Here is a 12,313-nt window from a genome sequence, read left to right on the forward strand (position 1 = left end):
GTGTAAATTTAATTACAAACACACGATTATCGAACGAAAATGCCTAAAATATATTTAATACGTTTTACTGGCATACTCTTAAATTACTATGATTATATTAAATAATGTAAATGCTGATTAAAATATAGAGTATTACAAAATTGGAAATGATTACTTTATTAAATAATTTTCTGGATTTAAATATAAAATAAATATTTTTTTTTATTTTAGTCCTATACTTAAAATAAATTTTGAAAAATTAAATCGGGATGCGAAAGCGTCTTTCTTAAACTCCGTACATTAAGTCGACGTTGTCTCCGATCAGCCGTGCATCTAAATAAATATAGTTTATTAACATATGTATATACAGGTATATAAATAAAACAACTTATAGCTAGTATCTATAAACTTACTCGAATATACGACTTTGGTATTCAATCATGATTTTTACACAATCCGCTAGAATTTCACTCTCTTTAAGTAGAACTTGTATATCTTGAGTTTGTGCTCCTTGTACTGTATGAAATATTGATGGTGTCACTGAAAGTGATAAGGTCTCTGCACTGATTTGTTGCAACGGAACCTTAGTTAATCTAAAACAAAATAATATCAAACTATAATGTTAAGTTATATTAATTATTAAATTTAGTTAAAGATATTAAATATTAAAATATTAGCCGAGAAGATTTTTTATATGTATCTTATTTTGTAAAGCATTTTGTTTACAATTATTTAATTTTACAATTTGTAAATAAACTTGGAAGCTCTAAGTGGATACCTAGGAGCACAGTATAACCTATAATATTGTTAAATTCTTAACGTACTTATTAAAATGTGTAAATAAATACTCCATTGTATCACGATTTACTTCTGGTAATGATCGGATCAGTCTTTTAAGGATTTCAATTTTGGTGTGTAAATTAGTTAATACTGAAAAATAAAGATGGAAAAAATCAATATTTTTTAAAATAAATAAATTAAATTAAATTAAATTAAAAAAATGACAAAATAAATTTTACTTCTTTGTAACCCACTAACAAATACATAATATTCTTAAGTAAAATATAAACATAATAAAGAAAATGTAAAAAACATTAATTTGGCAATAAAATTAATGGTTAACTATAGATAATGCAAGAAATAGAACAATATTAAGTTTAAATATAAATAAATTTATATTTTTATATATATGTATAAATAATTGTTTATAAGTATTTCTTTTTTTGTCGAATTCTAGATTTTGTTTTGTAGTATTATATTATATTATATTATAATATATAATATATATTATATTATCATATATTACTCTCTTAATTTAAATAATATAAAAAGTAATTAAATAAAAACACCAATTTAAATATTTACATATTTTTTTATATTAGATCGAAATATATATTATAAATAAATAAACAATAATTTTTGTTTAAAATTAACAAATTGGTATTTTCATTTATGTATATATTTTTTGGTATTATTTAAAGTAACATAAAATCGATCATCAACATTAAGTCCGGTAAAAAAACTAATACTTATACTATACTTATACTTATAAAACTATAATATACTAATGATACTAACTACAAGTATTTTATAATACTTATTTAAATTTATTTATAAATACCCGTAATTTTATTGATTGTTCTTGGAATTTTGACTTTCTTTATTTGACTTTCTTAATTTTGAATTCTTTATGTAAATCAATTTTCTAGACCTTGTATTATCTTCATTACAATTGATAACAACTGAAAGAAGATTCTAATGAACATATATGACATGCAAAATTATTTATTATGAATAATTTTATCATTTTAATTATTATTTAAATAATTCTGTTAATATTTTATTATAAACAAAATTTTATTTAAAATTTTATTTATATTCAATATTGTTTCTTATTTATTTAGGTATAAATTTGTTTAAACTGTACTTACACCATTGATTTGGTTTTCCAATAAATGTTTTTGCTTCATTTGAACTTATCAAAGGACTCTTAATTTCACGTAAAAACAACTTCAATACTCCTGTCACTGTATGAATATCAATATTCGGTTGCCGAAGCGATTCGTAATCATTGCCATCAATACGAAATCGCAAAGTTTGTATTTTATTATAATCGCCACACTGTCTATATATTCCTTCAACCGGTACCGACGATTCACGATATTTTTCATATACAATATCACAGCAATCTACAACAATTTTTGGCACTGTTTTGTGTATTTCATGTTTTAGGACCATTTCTATTTCCGTATCAAAACAAGGTTCGTCTGAAAAAGACAGAGATTTAAAGGTAAATACTTTGTCTTTTTTTTAGTTTTAATTTTCAAGATTTGAGAATACTTATATATTATAATTTAAAATAATTTTTTTTTAAAAAGCGGTTTTAACTTATATTTTAGGCTATAGTAAATTGGTTTTGGTGTCCAAATATTAATAAGAACCGTTTAAAGAAAAATCGATAAATATATATAATGTCTAGTTTGTATGGTAATGAAATTTTTTTCTTTACTTCAAAACTGACAAAATTGCTAAACTACTTAATGACTATAATGCTATAATGACATTTGTCGGGGTTGTGGCCCCGAAGATACTGTACTCCATATCTTGTGTCAGTGTCCATCATTGACTAGGAAAAGATTTAAGATCTTCGGGGCACATTTTCTTATCGACATGACAGAGCTGTCATTCTGAAATGACAGCGGGATTGGCGCAGGTACACCCTTGTCAGGTTAATTCACTTTCATTTAAATGAGAGAGTCGTGCTTTTAAGCATTCTTGGTACGTAGACCACAGCGTTTCTTTGGTGGGTTTTTCTGATTTGCATATGAACAGTGTTAGTCTGTGATATCACAGTTTGAGCTCAAATCGGTTTTGGTGCACAAGTCCATTACTGCCTCGTCATTTCGTCCATCTTTGATGAATACAATTCATTACATATAAGCCGTTTTCTTATAGATATGTATGTATATATATACAAATATATGTTTAATTTGCTAAAACTGGCCATATGTTTTTTAATATTTTGTCTCGTTACCCCCGAGTTAACAATATATTTATTTAATATTTTATAATTTCTAAAATGTTGAGTTATATATATATATTTATAGTTTTATTGGTATATCAAATAATTACTTTTGTTTTGAAATATATGTTAAGTTTAAAAATTGAAGACATATAAAAATTAGTACTGAAGCAAATTTCAATAATACTTTTCTAATCGACCTATAATTACAGCTCTATATCAAATCATAACTTAAGTTGCAAAACAGAAAACATAACGTAAAAATGACGTATATAACAAGAAGATCTGTGCTATACAGTATCGTGACTCATAGAGGGCTGTATTACAAAATATTTATTTTTAATATAAAACTACAATTTATAGTGATTCTTTATATTAAGCACACATTATTAAAAAAATAATATACTAACTTGTCATTTAAGAAAATTAGATTTGGTTTAATGAGCTTGTATAACTAAACATTTCAATAAAAATAGCAAGAGACCACATATTTGTAATGATAATATAATTTTCTACACATTCACAATTTAGTAACCACATAAATTCATATCAACCACAAAATAAACACCCTCGTTTCCACATTTCCGATAGTGTTGAACTTATCCCAAATAAAATACATTAAAATAAACAACAGCTAAGTTACCAGCTAACTACATTGAAACCTCGTTATAATCATTCAAAAAAGAAGTTAATGTAGAAGGTCTTTATATGAACATTTTTAACACTACAAATAAGAATTCTATAATCATTTAATTATTTATTTATGTTAAAATTTTTCGTTTATTTTCAATTTATTTTTTAGAGTAGAGAATAATCCTTAACATTACTTTGTTACTTTGCATATTATTACATTACTAAATTGAATTCACATCTATTATGTAGTTAATTATTTAACTTCATTGATCCCAGCAACACAAGTAAGTCAGTTTTGACTTTTAGGATTTTTGCTTTTATTTATTTGTATATTATTTCGTATTTTGGTTTACAAAAAATCCTAAAAAACAAAACCGACTTTAAAAAATTTATAATAAAATTAGCACAAATAAGCTGAAAGATGTTATATATATTAAGTTAGAGAAACAGCTAACAGCATCAAAAAATAAAAAAATTTTGGGTAATAGCACCAAAAAAAATTCACACACAGAATGAATGTGGGAATGTTAAACATTTTCAATATTTAAATAGATTTTTTTTGGGTAGTATTGTTCTAACAGCATTTTTGTTGGCTGTTGTGTTGCAATTTGGAAAGAAATGACTAAGTCTGTTATTGTACTATTTTTTCTTCATAATGGTTGGTTGGTTGCACTGGTAGGGCAGCAGTTAAATTTTCACTGATCTCAATCAATCTTATTCATTTTCCAGATAAAATGCGTTATCGTTTCTTTTTCCTGTAAGTTTCAACTTCTACAATGAAAAGCACTCCCATCATAAAAGTCTAACTAATAATAGTAATTTGTTATGTTTCCGAGTTCAAAGATTTTAATTTTAAACAAAATTAAATCCGTTATTAATTTTTTTAAATTAATGCTTTATTATGTTATGGATATAATCGTCTAGATTATGTATAATTAAAACAAGTTAAATATATTGTTAATTGATGGACTCATTCATATTGCATTTAAAATCATAAAAATGTTCGCTAAAGCTTTTGGAAATTTTAAGCAATTAGTATTTTAAAATTTTGAATCAGTTCAGGTATATTCGTATTTGGAATGAAAATTAGTCTGCTCTTTGAAAATGTTAGTCTGCTCTATGATGTTTTATAGAAATATATACAACAGCAAATGCTTGAAACTGTATAGAACAGGTCGCTGTGTTAAATGTTAAAGTACACTCCAAAACCTCGAACCTCTTAAAATGATCTAAGCTTCAAACATCTTAAATCAGTAAATCAAAAAATCTATAAAGCTCTAGTAACAATATATCTACCTTGATTTCTTGTTTGTATATAACACCAATAATAACACAGGTCAACAAAAAAAAATTTTTTTTTTATCCTAGATATGTTATTGAGTGATCCTAGAGGTATTTTGCGTGCTGATTCCAAATCTGGACTTAGATTTTTTCTATCACGTCTAGTTTTCTTTAGACAACCAGATTAACGGGTGATTCAAGGGGTGTAGGAAGTGAAGTTTTAAAGACATATTGCAGCCCATTTTTTGGTATGAATCAATTAGATTAGCCACCAGATCGCGATAATTTTCAGCCAACATATTTCCTAAAAAATGCTCAACTACATTTTTGAATGAGTTCCACGCTTTAATTTCTGTTGAACTCAATTGCTGTTGAAATTCCGAGTCCTTCAGCAGTTCTCTAATCTGTGGCCCAATAAAAATACCTTCCTTAATCTTTGCCTCACTTATTTTAGGAAATTTTTGCTTCAAATAAGTAAAAGCATCACCATTTTTATCCATGGCTTTAACAAAATTTTTAAAAAGTCCTAATTTAATGTGCAGAGGTGGCAAAAGAATATTTTTAGGATCGACCAAAGGCTGGAAGAGGACATTTTTGATTCCAGGAACGAGTGCTTTACGTTGTGGCCAATCTTTTTTTTGAAGTAATGCAATTTTCTGTCTCTGCTATCCCACTCGCAGATGAAGCAACAATATTTCGTGTAACCAAGTTGTAAGCCTAGTAAAATTGCAATAACTTTTAGGTCACCACAAATTTTCCACTTATATCTTTCGTAATGAATTTTTTTTAAGAAAAACTGCATATTCTCGTAAGTTTCTTTCATATCAGTTCCATGGGCTAACGGTATTGAGGGAATTTCATTTCCATTATGTAAGAGAACAACCTTTAAACTGACCTTAGAAGAATCAATGAACAAACGCCAATCATCATCGTTGTATTCAAAATTAAGAATATCCATAACAGATAGAACATCATTGCAAAAAATAAGGTTGTTTTCTTGAGAAAAGAATAATTTAAATTCGTCATGGCGAGATCGATACATAGAAATTTTATTTTTTGGATCCAACAATTTCCAACCCTTTAATCGTGATCCTAAGATTTCACTCTTCTTTTTGCACAACTTTAAATCGCGCACTAGATCGTTTAAATCGTCTTGCGTTATAAGATGAGGTCCATCAGATTTATTAATTCGTAATATTATTATTTATATCACGAAAATAATGTATACTATATATATCATATATAAATGAAATACCCAACGCTTAACCCAATCTTTCATACACTTTTCAAAGGCCCGTGAAGGTATGGCTTTTAGTTCCTTCGGCGAATTTTCTTTTACCGATTCAATCGACTCTTACCACGAAGGAGCAATTTGAGTTTCGGGAACAGAAAAAACTCACACGGATCCAGATCTGGCGAATATGGTGCCTGAGCGATGAGAGTGGTGCCGTGTTTGGTCAAAAAATCGCGTATAACAAGAATTTTTCCATAGTAAAAATCGCTAAATGCACTTGAGGTAGTCTCACATTAACAGCTGCTGTAAACAAACTAATTGTCAGATGGCGCTGAAATTTGTATCATATGTCAAGAAAAGGTGTACAAACATAACAAAAAAAAAATTTTTGAAAAAGGTCTATTACTTAAAAAGTAGTTAACAAACAACAAAATCCGGATACTTTTTGAGCAGTAGGTAAATTACGACTTTATAGCAAAAATATACATTCAACTGTTTTGAAGAATCTAGACGTGATAGAAAGAATCTAAATACAGATTCGGAATCAGCACGAAAAACACGTCTAGGATCTCTTAACAACGTCTCTAGGATAAAATCTTTGTTGACCAGTGTAATTATTGATGAATTGTCCGACCTAAATATCAATTAAAACTTCTTGGACTACAACAAGAAATTATATTTATATTATAAAGAATATAGTAGAATATAAGAACATATTAAAAATTTTCTTTAAATGGTGCTACACCGTAATTGTGAATAAGAATAAAAATTAATATAATATTCATAATACTCATATTATTTACATTTTTAAATGATCTTTTAAAAGGATTTTTTTTTTTCATTTTTAAAGTACGATGAAATCATGCCATAAAAGTCTCCAACGCATTTCAATGGTTAAATATACAATAAATTTGGGGATATACGAGTACTTTGAATGAATCATTAATAATGGCATGCTTAGCATAACTTTTATTTAATTAATGATTCAACTTGAAAAATTTATTTTTTTAAATTATGTATACTTCATTCTTATTCATACATCAAACTGAGCTTACTTTAATATCGATATCTTTTCGTAGAATTTAATTTATACTGAATATACCTATATATTGGTATTAAACCCATTTTTCTTTCATATTAATTTGAATGAATGTGTTATGTTTTGATAAGTTGCATAAAAATATATTTTGGAATTAGAATTGAGAATTGAGTAACATTTGGTAATGAAATCAACATCTGCACTTAACCATTTTTCTTAAAAGAATTATTAAAAACATCCAATCTTTTTAAATCTAGAAATAATGAATAAAATATAAAGTTATGAAAAAATATTCCACGTAAAGCTTAGTACTACATCGCAACTCGGCTGAAAAGGTAACATAAAACTCCATTCAAAACATAATTTTTCTACAATGCTAAACTTTTGTGGATAATTTTTTTCATTAGGAGTTTTATGATAAATGCGAATTTAAAGTAATTAAAAATATGAAAGTGAATCTTATACTTCTCTTCGAAAAAGTAAATTAGTTTCCTTAAATTTTAAAAGTAGATTAATTTTATTAAGAATTAAAAGTATTGCGAAATAAGATTTTTCCATTAAAATATATTATATTAGTGTGGATTCTATTATGATTAGGTTATTACGAATATTCTGAGAATACACTTAAGTGTGTTGCCCTATAAAACTTAAGGGTGTATAAAATTGTAATGCGTGTAAAACTCTAAGAATTTTAAATTATTTGGAACTCCGATATAGTTTTGAAAAAGAACTCTTGTGAGTGACTAAGATTCTCTAGAATGTAAGTCTCTACTTTGCTTATTCTATGTTTCATACGTGCTGGATAATGTCAAAGAAAATGTTAAGAGTTTTCCTTATCTGTGGCATCATCTGTGTATAAGAAATATTCATTAACCTTGCATGATTTCTCACTATAAGACTTGATATAAATGCGGTGTATCTCAACAATTAGCCAACTTCCTCACATTTGTCTGCATCCATTTTAGTGACCAGTTTAATTGTATTTTTCAATTGAAATATTTTGTCTTTAATTTTAAAATAAAATTCATGTTTACCAAAGATATGGTTTATTAACTTAAGATTTTTCTTAAGAGATTTATCTTTAGAGAGATATAAAATATCTATGGACCTTTTTAATTATTACAATCATATAATCATGTGCTACATTTCAGATATTGGTTAATTTGATGTCATATCTATTGAATACAATAGATAAGTGAAAATATACTAACTTATGATTTCTTTTAATCACTTATGAACATATATAGATATAGGAGATACCTATGGATCTTTCTATTTATTAATAATCACATAATTATGTGCTACATATCAAATGTAGGCCTATTTGATGTGTCATGTCAGAAAGCATGGTTTTTCGTGTTCAAAAATATAGGTACTTCTAATACTTTTCACAATTAGTTGATTTATAATTTTTATGCGCTTTAAGAAAGTCTTCTAAGGAACAAAATTTAATTTGCTTCTAAAGAAACGGAGAAACAATCCACGAAACGTCGAGTATTTAAATTTTTTTTAAAAAATAATTGTATAAGTGAATATGTTTTCCTTTAAATTTCAAACATATATAACAATTTTTTAAACTATAATTTTTTTTTTAATAAAAAATATTTAGAAAACTTCCTATATTGCTTAATTTTAATTTGCTATTTCTGAATTTATTAAAATGTCAATTATTGTTAAGCAAGATTATTCATATAATGAATTCGTTAACTAATAAGATCAAGGGGTCAATTGTTTTTTTTTGTTTTATGCGATACTAACATTAAAAATATTTGTTAATAAAACTTTCACAGCCAATTAAAAAAACTCCAGAAAAATGTGCGCACATAAAAGTCAAGTACGGCTTTGAGTCAGTTGGTTAAGGTGTGCTGATTCTGAGCTTCAAATTTGGCAGGGTACGAGTTCTATTTCTGGTATTTGTGGTCTAAAAAATTATTTACGAATAATTAAATATAAGAATTATTTCCTATACCACTGTTGATGAGTATTTGGTAATACTCGCTGTATGGTCAGCGAAGAAATCAATTAATTGAAATAATATGAAACAATTTTTGTTGTTGTGGTTCACTACTGTTTGAAAAATCTCTTTATTAAAAACTTTTAAAATAACATTTTGGGAATTTCAAAATATAATTACATATTAGATTTAATTCAACTTCATAGAACTTATGAGGTATATCATAAAATTCGATAGTTTATTAGATGTGATTGAGATAAATATCTTAATGGTTTTGACGCTAGGCTTATATGAGTACTTCAATACTTTTAATGTTCAAAACTACCATCATAATAATTATGGTGTATCAATGATGTTTATTTTTATTGGTTTTTAAAAAAATATAATTTATTTTAATTGGTGAACTTGTTAACCTTTATGATATAATATAGCACACTAGTTTTAATACCAAAAGAGTAGTGGAACTATATGGTATATATTATAATAACATTGCTATAAATAAGATATATAATCGAAGTTTTTTCTCTTTTTAATCTTGAATTTTTTTTTGTGTATTTACAAACTGTATGTATGGTTTAACTTCTCATGAAAAGTAAAAAGTTACAAAATTAATTCAAAAATGTTATTTAATTATTTTTTTTAAACAATTATTGTAAATTTTTGTTTTGCATATAGTATTCAACGATGTTTGTTGTTGTATTAGACTCCTTTTTAATAAAGCGATATTATGTGGGTCCGAAAAATTGGTTATGTTCTTTATGGAAAATACCGATGTCGTTACGTCTACGTCGAAAAGATTGGTTATATGCTCAAAAAGTATTAAACTTTTTGAAATTAGAGTCATAAGTTTTAATATCAGAGCATTCAATGCATAACAAAATTAGATTCCAATTTCTGCACACTCTAGTTCCTAAAAATTCTAAGTTATGAGTATTCATTGCACTCATATGCTTTAAATGCAAATGCCTTTATATCTAACAAATAATTTATTTGATATTGTTACTGATAATAAAACTCATACATTAATCAAAGTAAATACTTTTTATTTGGATTGACTTTACTTTGAGTTGCGCCATACATAATTCAGTTTAAAAATCGAATAAATCCGATAGTCCATGATATTTATGTATATAATTATATATATATATATAAAATATGTTTTTAATATACATATATATTTGTCTTTAACATAGTTTTGTAATATCTTCAAAACTTGTAAAAAAAATTTAATATTTATAATATTGAAAACTTTAAAAACTTTTTACATACATCCGTATTTTTGAGATATTTCCAAATTTTGAGATTTCAGTTTCAAGTTATATTTTTAAGCATTCACATTACATAAAATATAAAATATTTAGATTCTTGAAAAAATTTATTCTACTTACCATTGTAAATATTTTTCTGTTTTAAGGATTCAATACTTGGTCGATGTTTCCATAAATTCGTCAGACGTAACCACGCATTAAATCGGGAAGGTTGTACACTTGTATTTAGATTGCTAACGTTCTTACGTACACTCGCTGATTTTTTTCGCTTCTCTACTTGTTTCACTTCTGTTAACTCATCAACTCGTTTCTTTAAATCTTGAATTTGTGTTTCCAAACACTTTGTATAATCCTTTTGTTCCTGAAAATCCTTTTCTAACTGTGAAAACCGTTTCTCTAAATCTTGCAGATTTTTTATTCCAGTATTTGTATGACTGGTGTTTTTGTGATTCGATGAAGAGGAAGAGGATGAAGTTGACATACCAACACTCCCGTTACTATTAAAATTCACAATAGTTACTTCGTCCACAAGACGACTGAGATCGCGAGTACTTGAACTCTTGAGTAAGGTTAATTTATTTGGACTTGAACGTAACTCTTTGAGAAAAACAACAGCTTCCGGTCGACCACTACCGCTACTGCTGCCAGTACCGCTTTGTTCATAAATACGTTGCTGTGGCTGGCGTTGATTTTGATTATAATAATTGGGGCGCGTGTAACTCGGCGTTCGATCCCGAAAACAATTCATAATCGTTTTATTGCGTTTCTCATTGGCGGCGTTGCCTGCAGCACTGAGCAAAATGTGCGGAGTACTTGGTGGACTTGGGCTACTAACCGATTGCATTGTTATGTATAAAATTTATTAGACTCTTTTCGCTTTATCAATTTTCACTTGTTTGTTTTACTCAATAACACAATAATACAATTTTTATTATTCATTAAATAATGTTTTCATTTCATATTATTATTTTTTTTTTTTTTTTTGTTGCAAAAACTACACTGTACATGTGGGATTTGCACTTCTTGCGGTTTCAAGTATTGCGGCGTAATTCCTCTTTCGTACTCAACTAACGACTTATACGATAATATCGTTTAAGCATATCATATAGTTAACTGTATGTGTGTAAGTATTAAATTCCACACTACGGATACGTATTTTTATTCTTTAAAAAATTATTTAAAAAAAATAGAATAAAGAAAAATAATGCAATTTTTAATTATTCTTCACAATTCTACGGTGTGCTCAGACGTCAACAGTTCGACCAAATAATTTCATGTATTTGCTACGGCCGATAAAGCATGACGTGCTCTGGCCGTTGTGGAGCTCTCGACTACTCAAATTTCGTTCGTTTTAGTTGTACGTTTTTTTAATGGGCATATCTCAAGTATGAATTATCAAATTCTATACGCTACATCCAATTAACAGGTTTTTTGTGTTCTTAAGATAAAATTAATTATAATCACACAAATATTATCTTAAGTGAGTTCTTCGAATGACGCATATCTTTAGATACATTTCAAGTCTATATTGTGTGTTAAGAAAGTACTTGCAATTTAAATAAGTATTTTTTAAAATGTATCTATATTTATTTTATATAAATTTCAATTATTAGAACTTGCCTTAATCTCTTACTATTTTATTATTTATTTCCGATATTTTATATCCTAATTTTATAGCGTTTTTATAAAATTTGAACTTATGATATCGTTAATACTTTTATTGTGCCCGTTTTAAGTTACTATATTCCTCAATTTTAAAACTCGAATGTCTTATAATTTTGTTTCAAAACTATTAAATATACCTACCATATCATTATAGGTCACTATTTCAAAATACCATAACTAAAATTCTTTTAATATCGGGTAGCGAAAATGTTACAATTAATATTACATTAACTGCAGT

At 26.6% G+C, this 12,313-nt stretch overlaps 1 protein-coding gene across 2 annotated transcripts; it reads right to left on the reverse strand.

The window, feature by feature from the left end:
* Positions 1-9: 9 nt before the first annotated feature.
* Positions 10-11,735, reverse strand: LOC119669518 (rho GTPase-activating protein 15). Of its 2 annotated transcripts, XM_038079432.1 has the most exons (5): positions 10,531-11,735; positions 1,911-2,246; positions 804-909; positions 393-572; positions 10-312 (listed from the first exon to the last, which is right to left on the reverse strand). In XM_038079432.1, exons 1-5 carry the CDS (start codon positions 11,252-11,254, stop codon positions 219-221), a joined length of 1,440 nt encoding a protein of 479 aa, XP_037935360.1. In that variant the 5' UTR covers positions 11,255-11,735; the 3' UTR covers positions 10-218. The 2 variants fall into 2 exon arrangements, with proteins under 2 accessions (XP_037935360.1, XP_037935361.1); XM_038079433.1 differs by lacking the exons at positions 10-312; positions 393-572 and adding an exon at positions 1,601-1,721 and having other exon boundaries at positions 824-909.
* Positions 11,736-12,313: the final 578 nt, after the last annotated feature.

Source organism: Teleopsis dalmanni, chromosome 1 (genome assembly GCF_002237135.1).
Source record: "Teleopsis dalmanni isolate 2A chromosome 1, ASM223713v2, whole genome shotgun sequence".
In the NCBI taxonomy this organism is placed as follows: domain Eukaryota; kingdom Metazoa; phylum Arthropoda; class Insecta; order Diptera; family Diopsidae; genus Teleopsis; species Teleopsis dalmanni.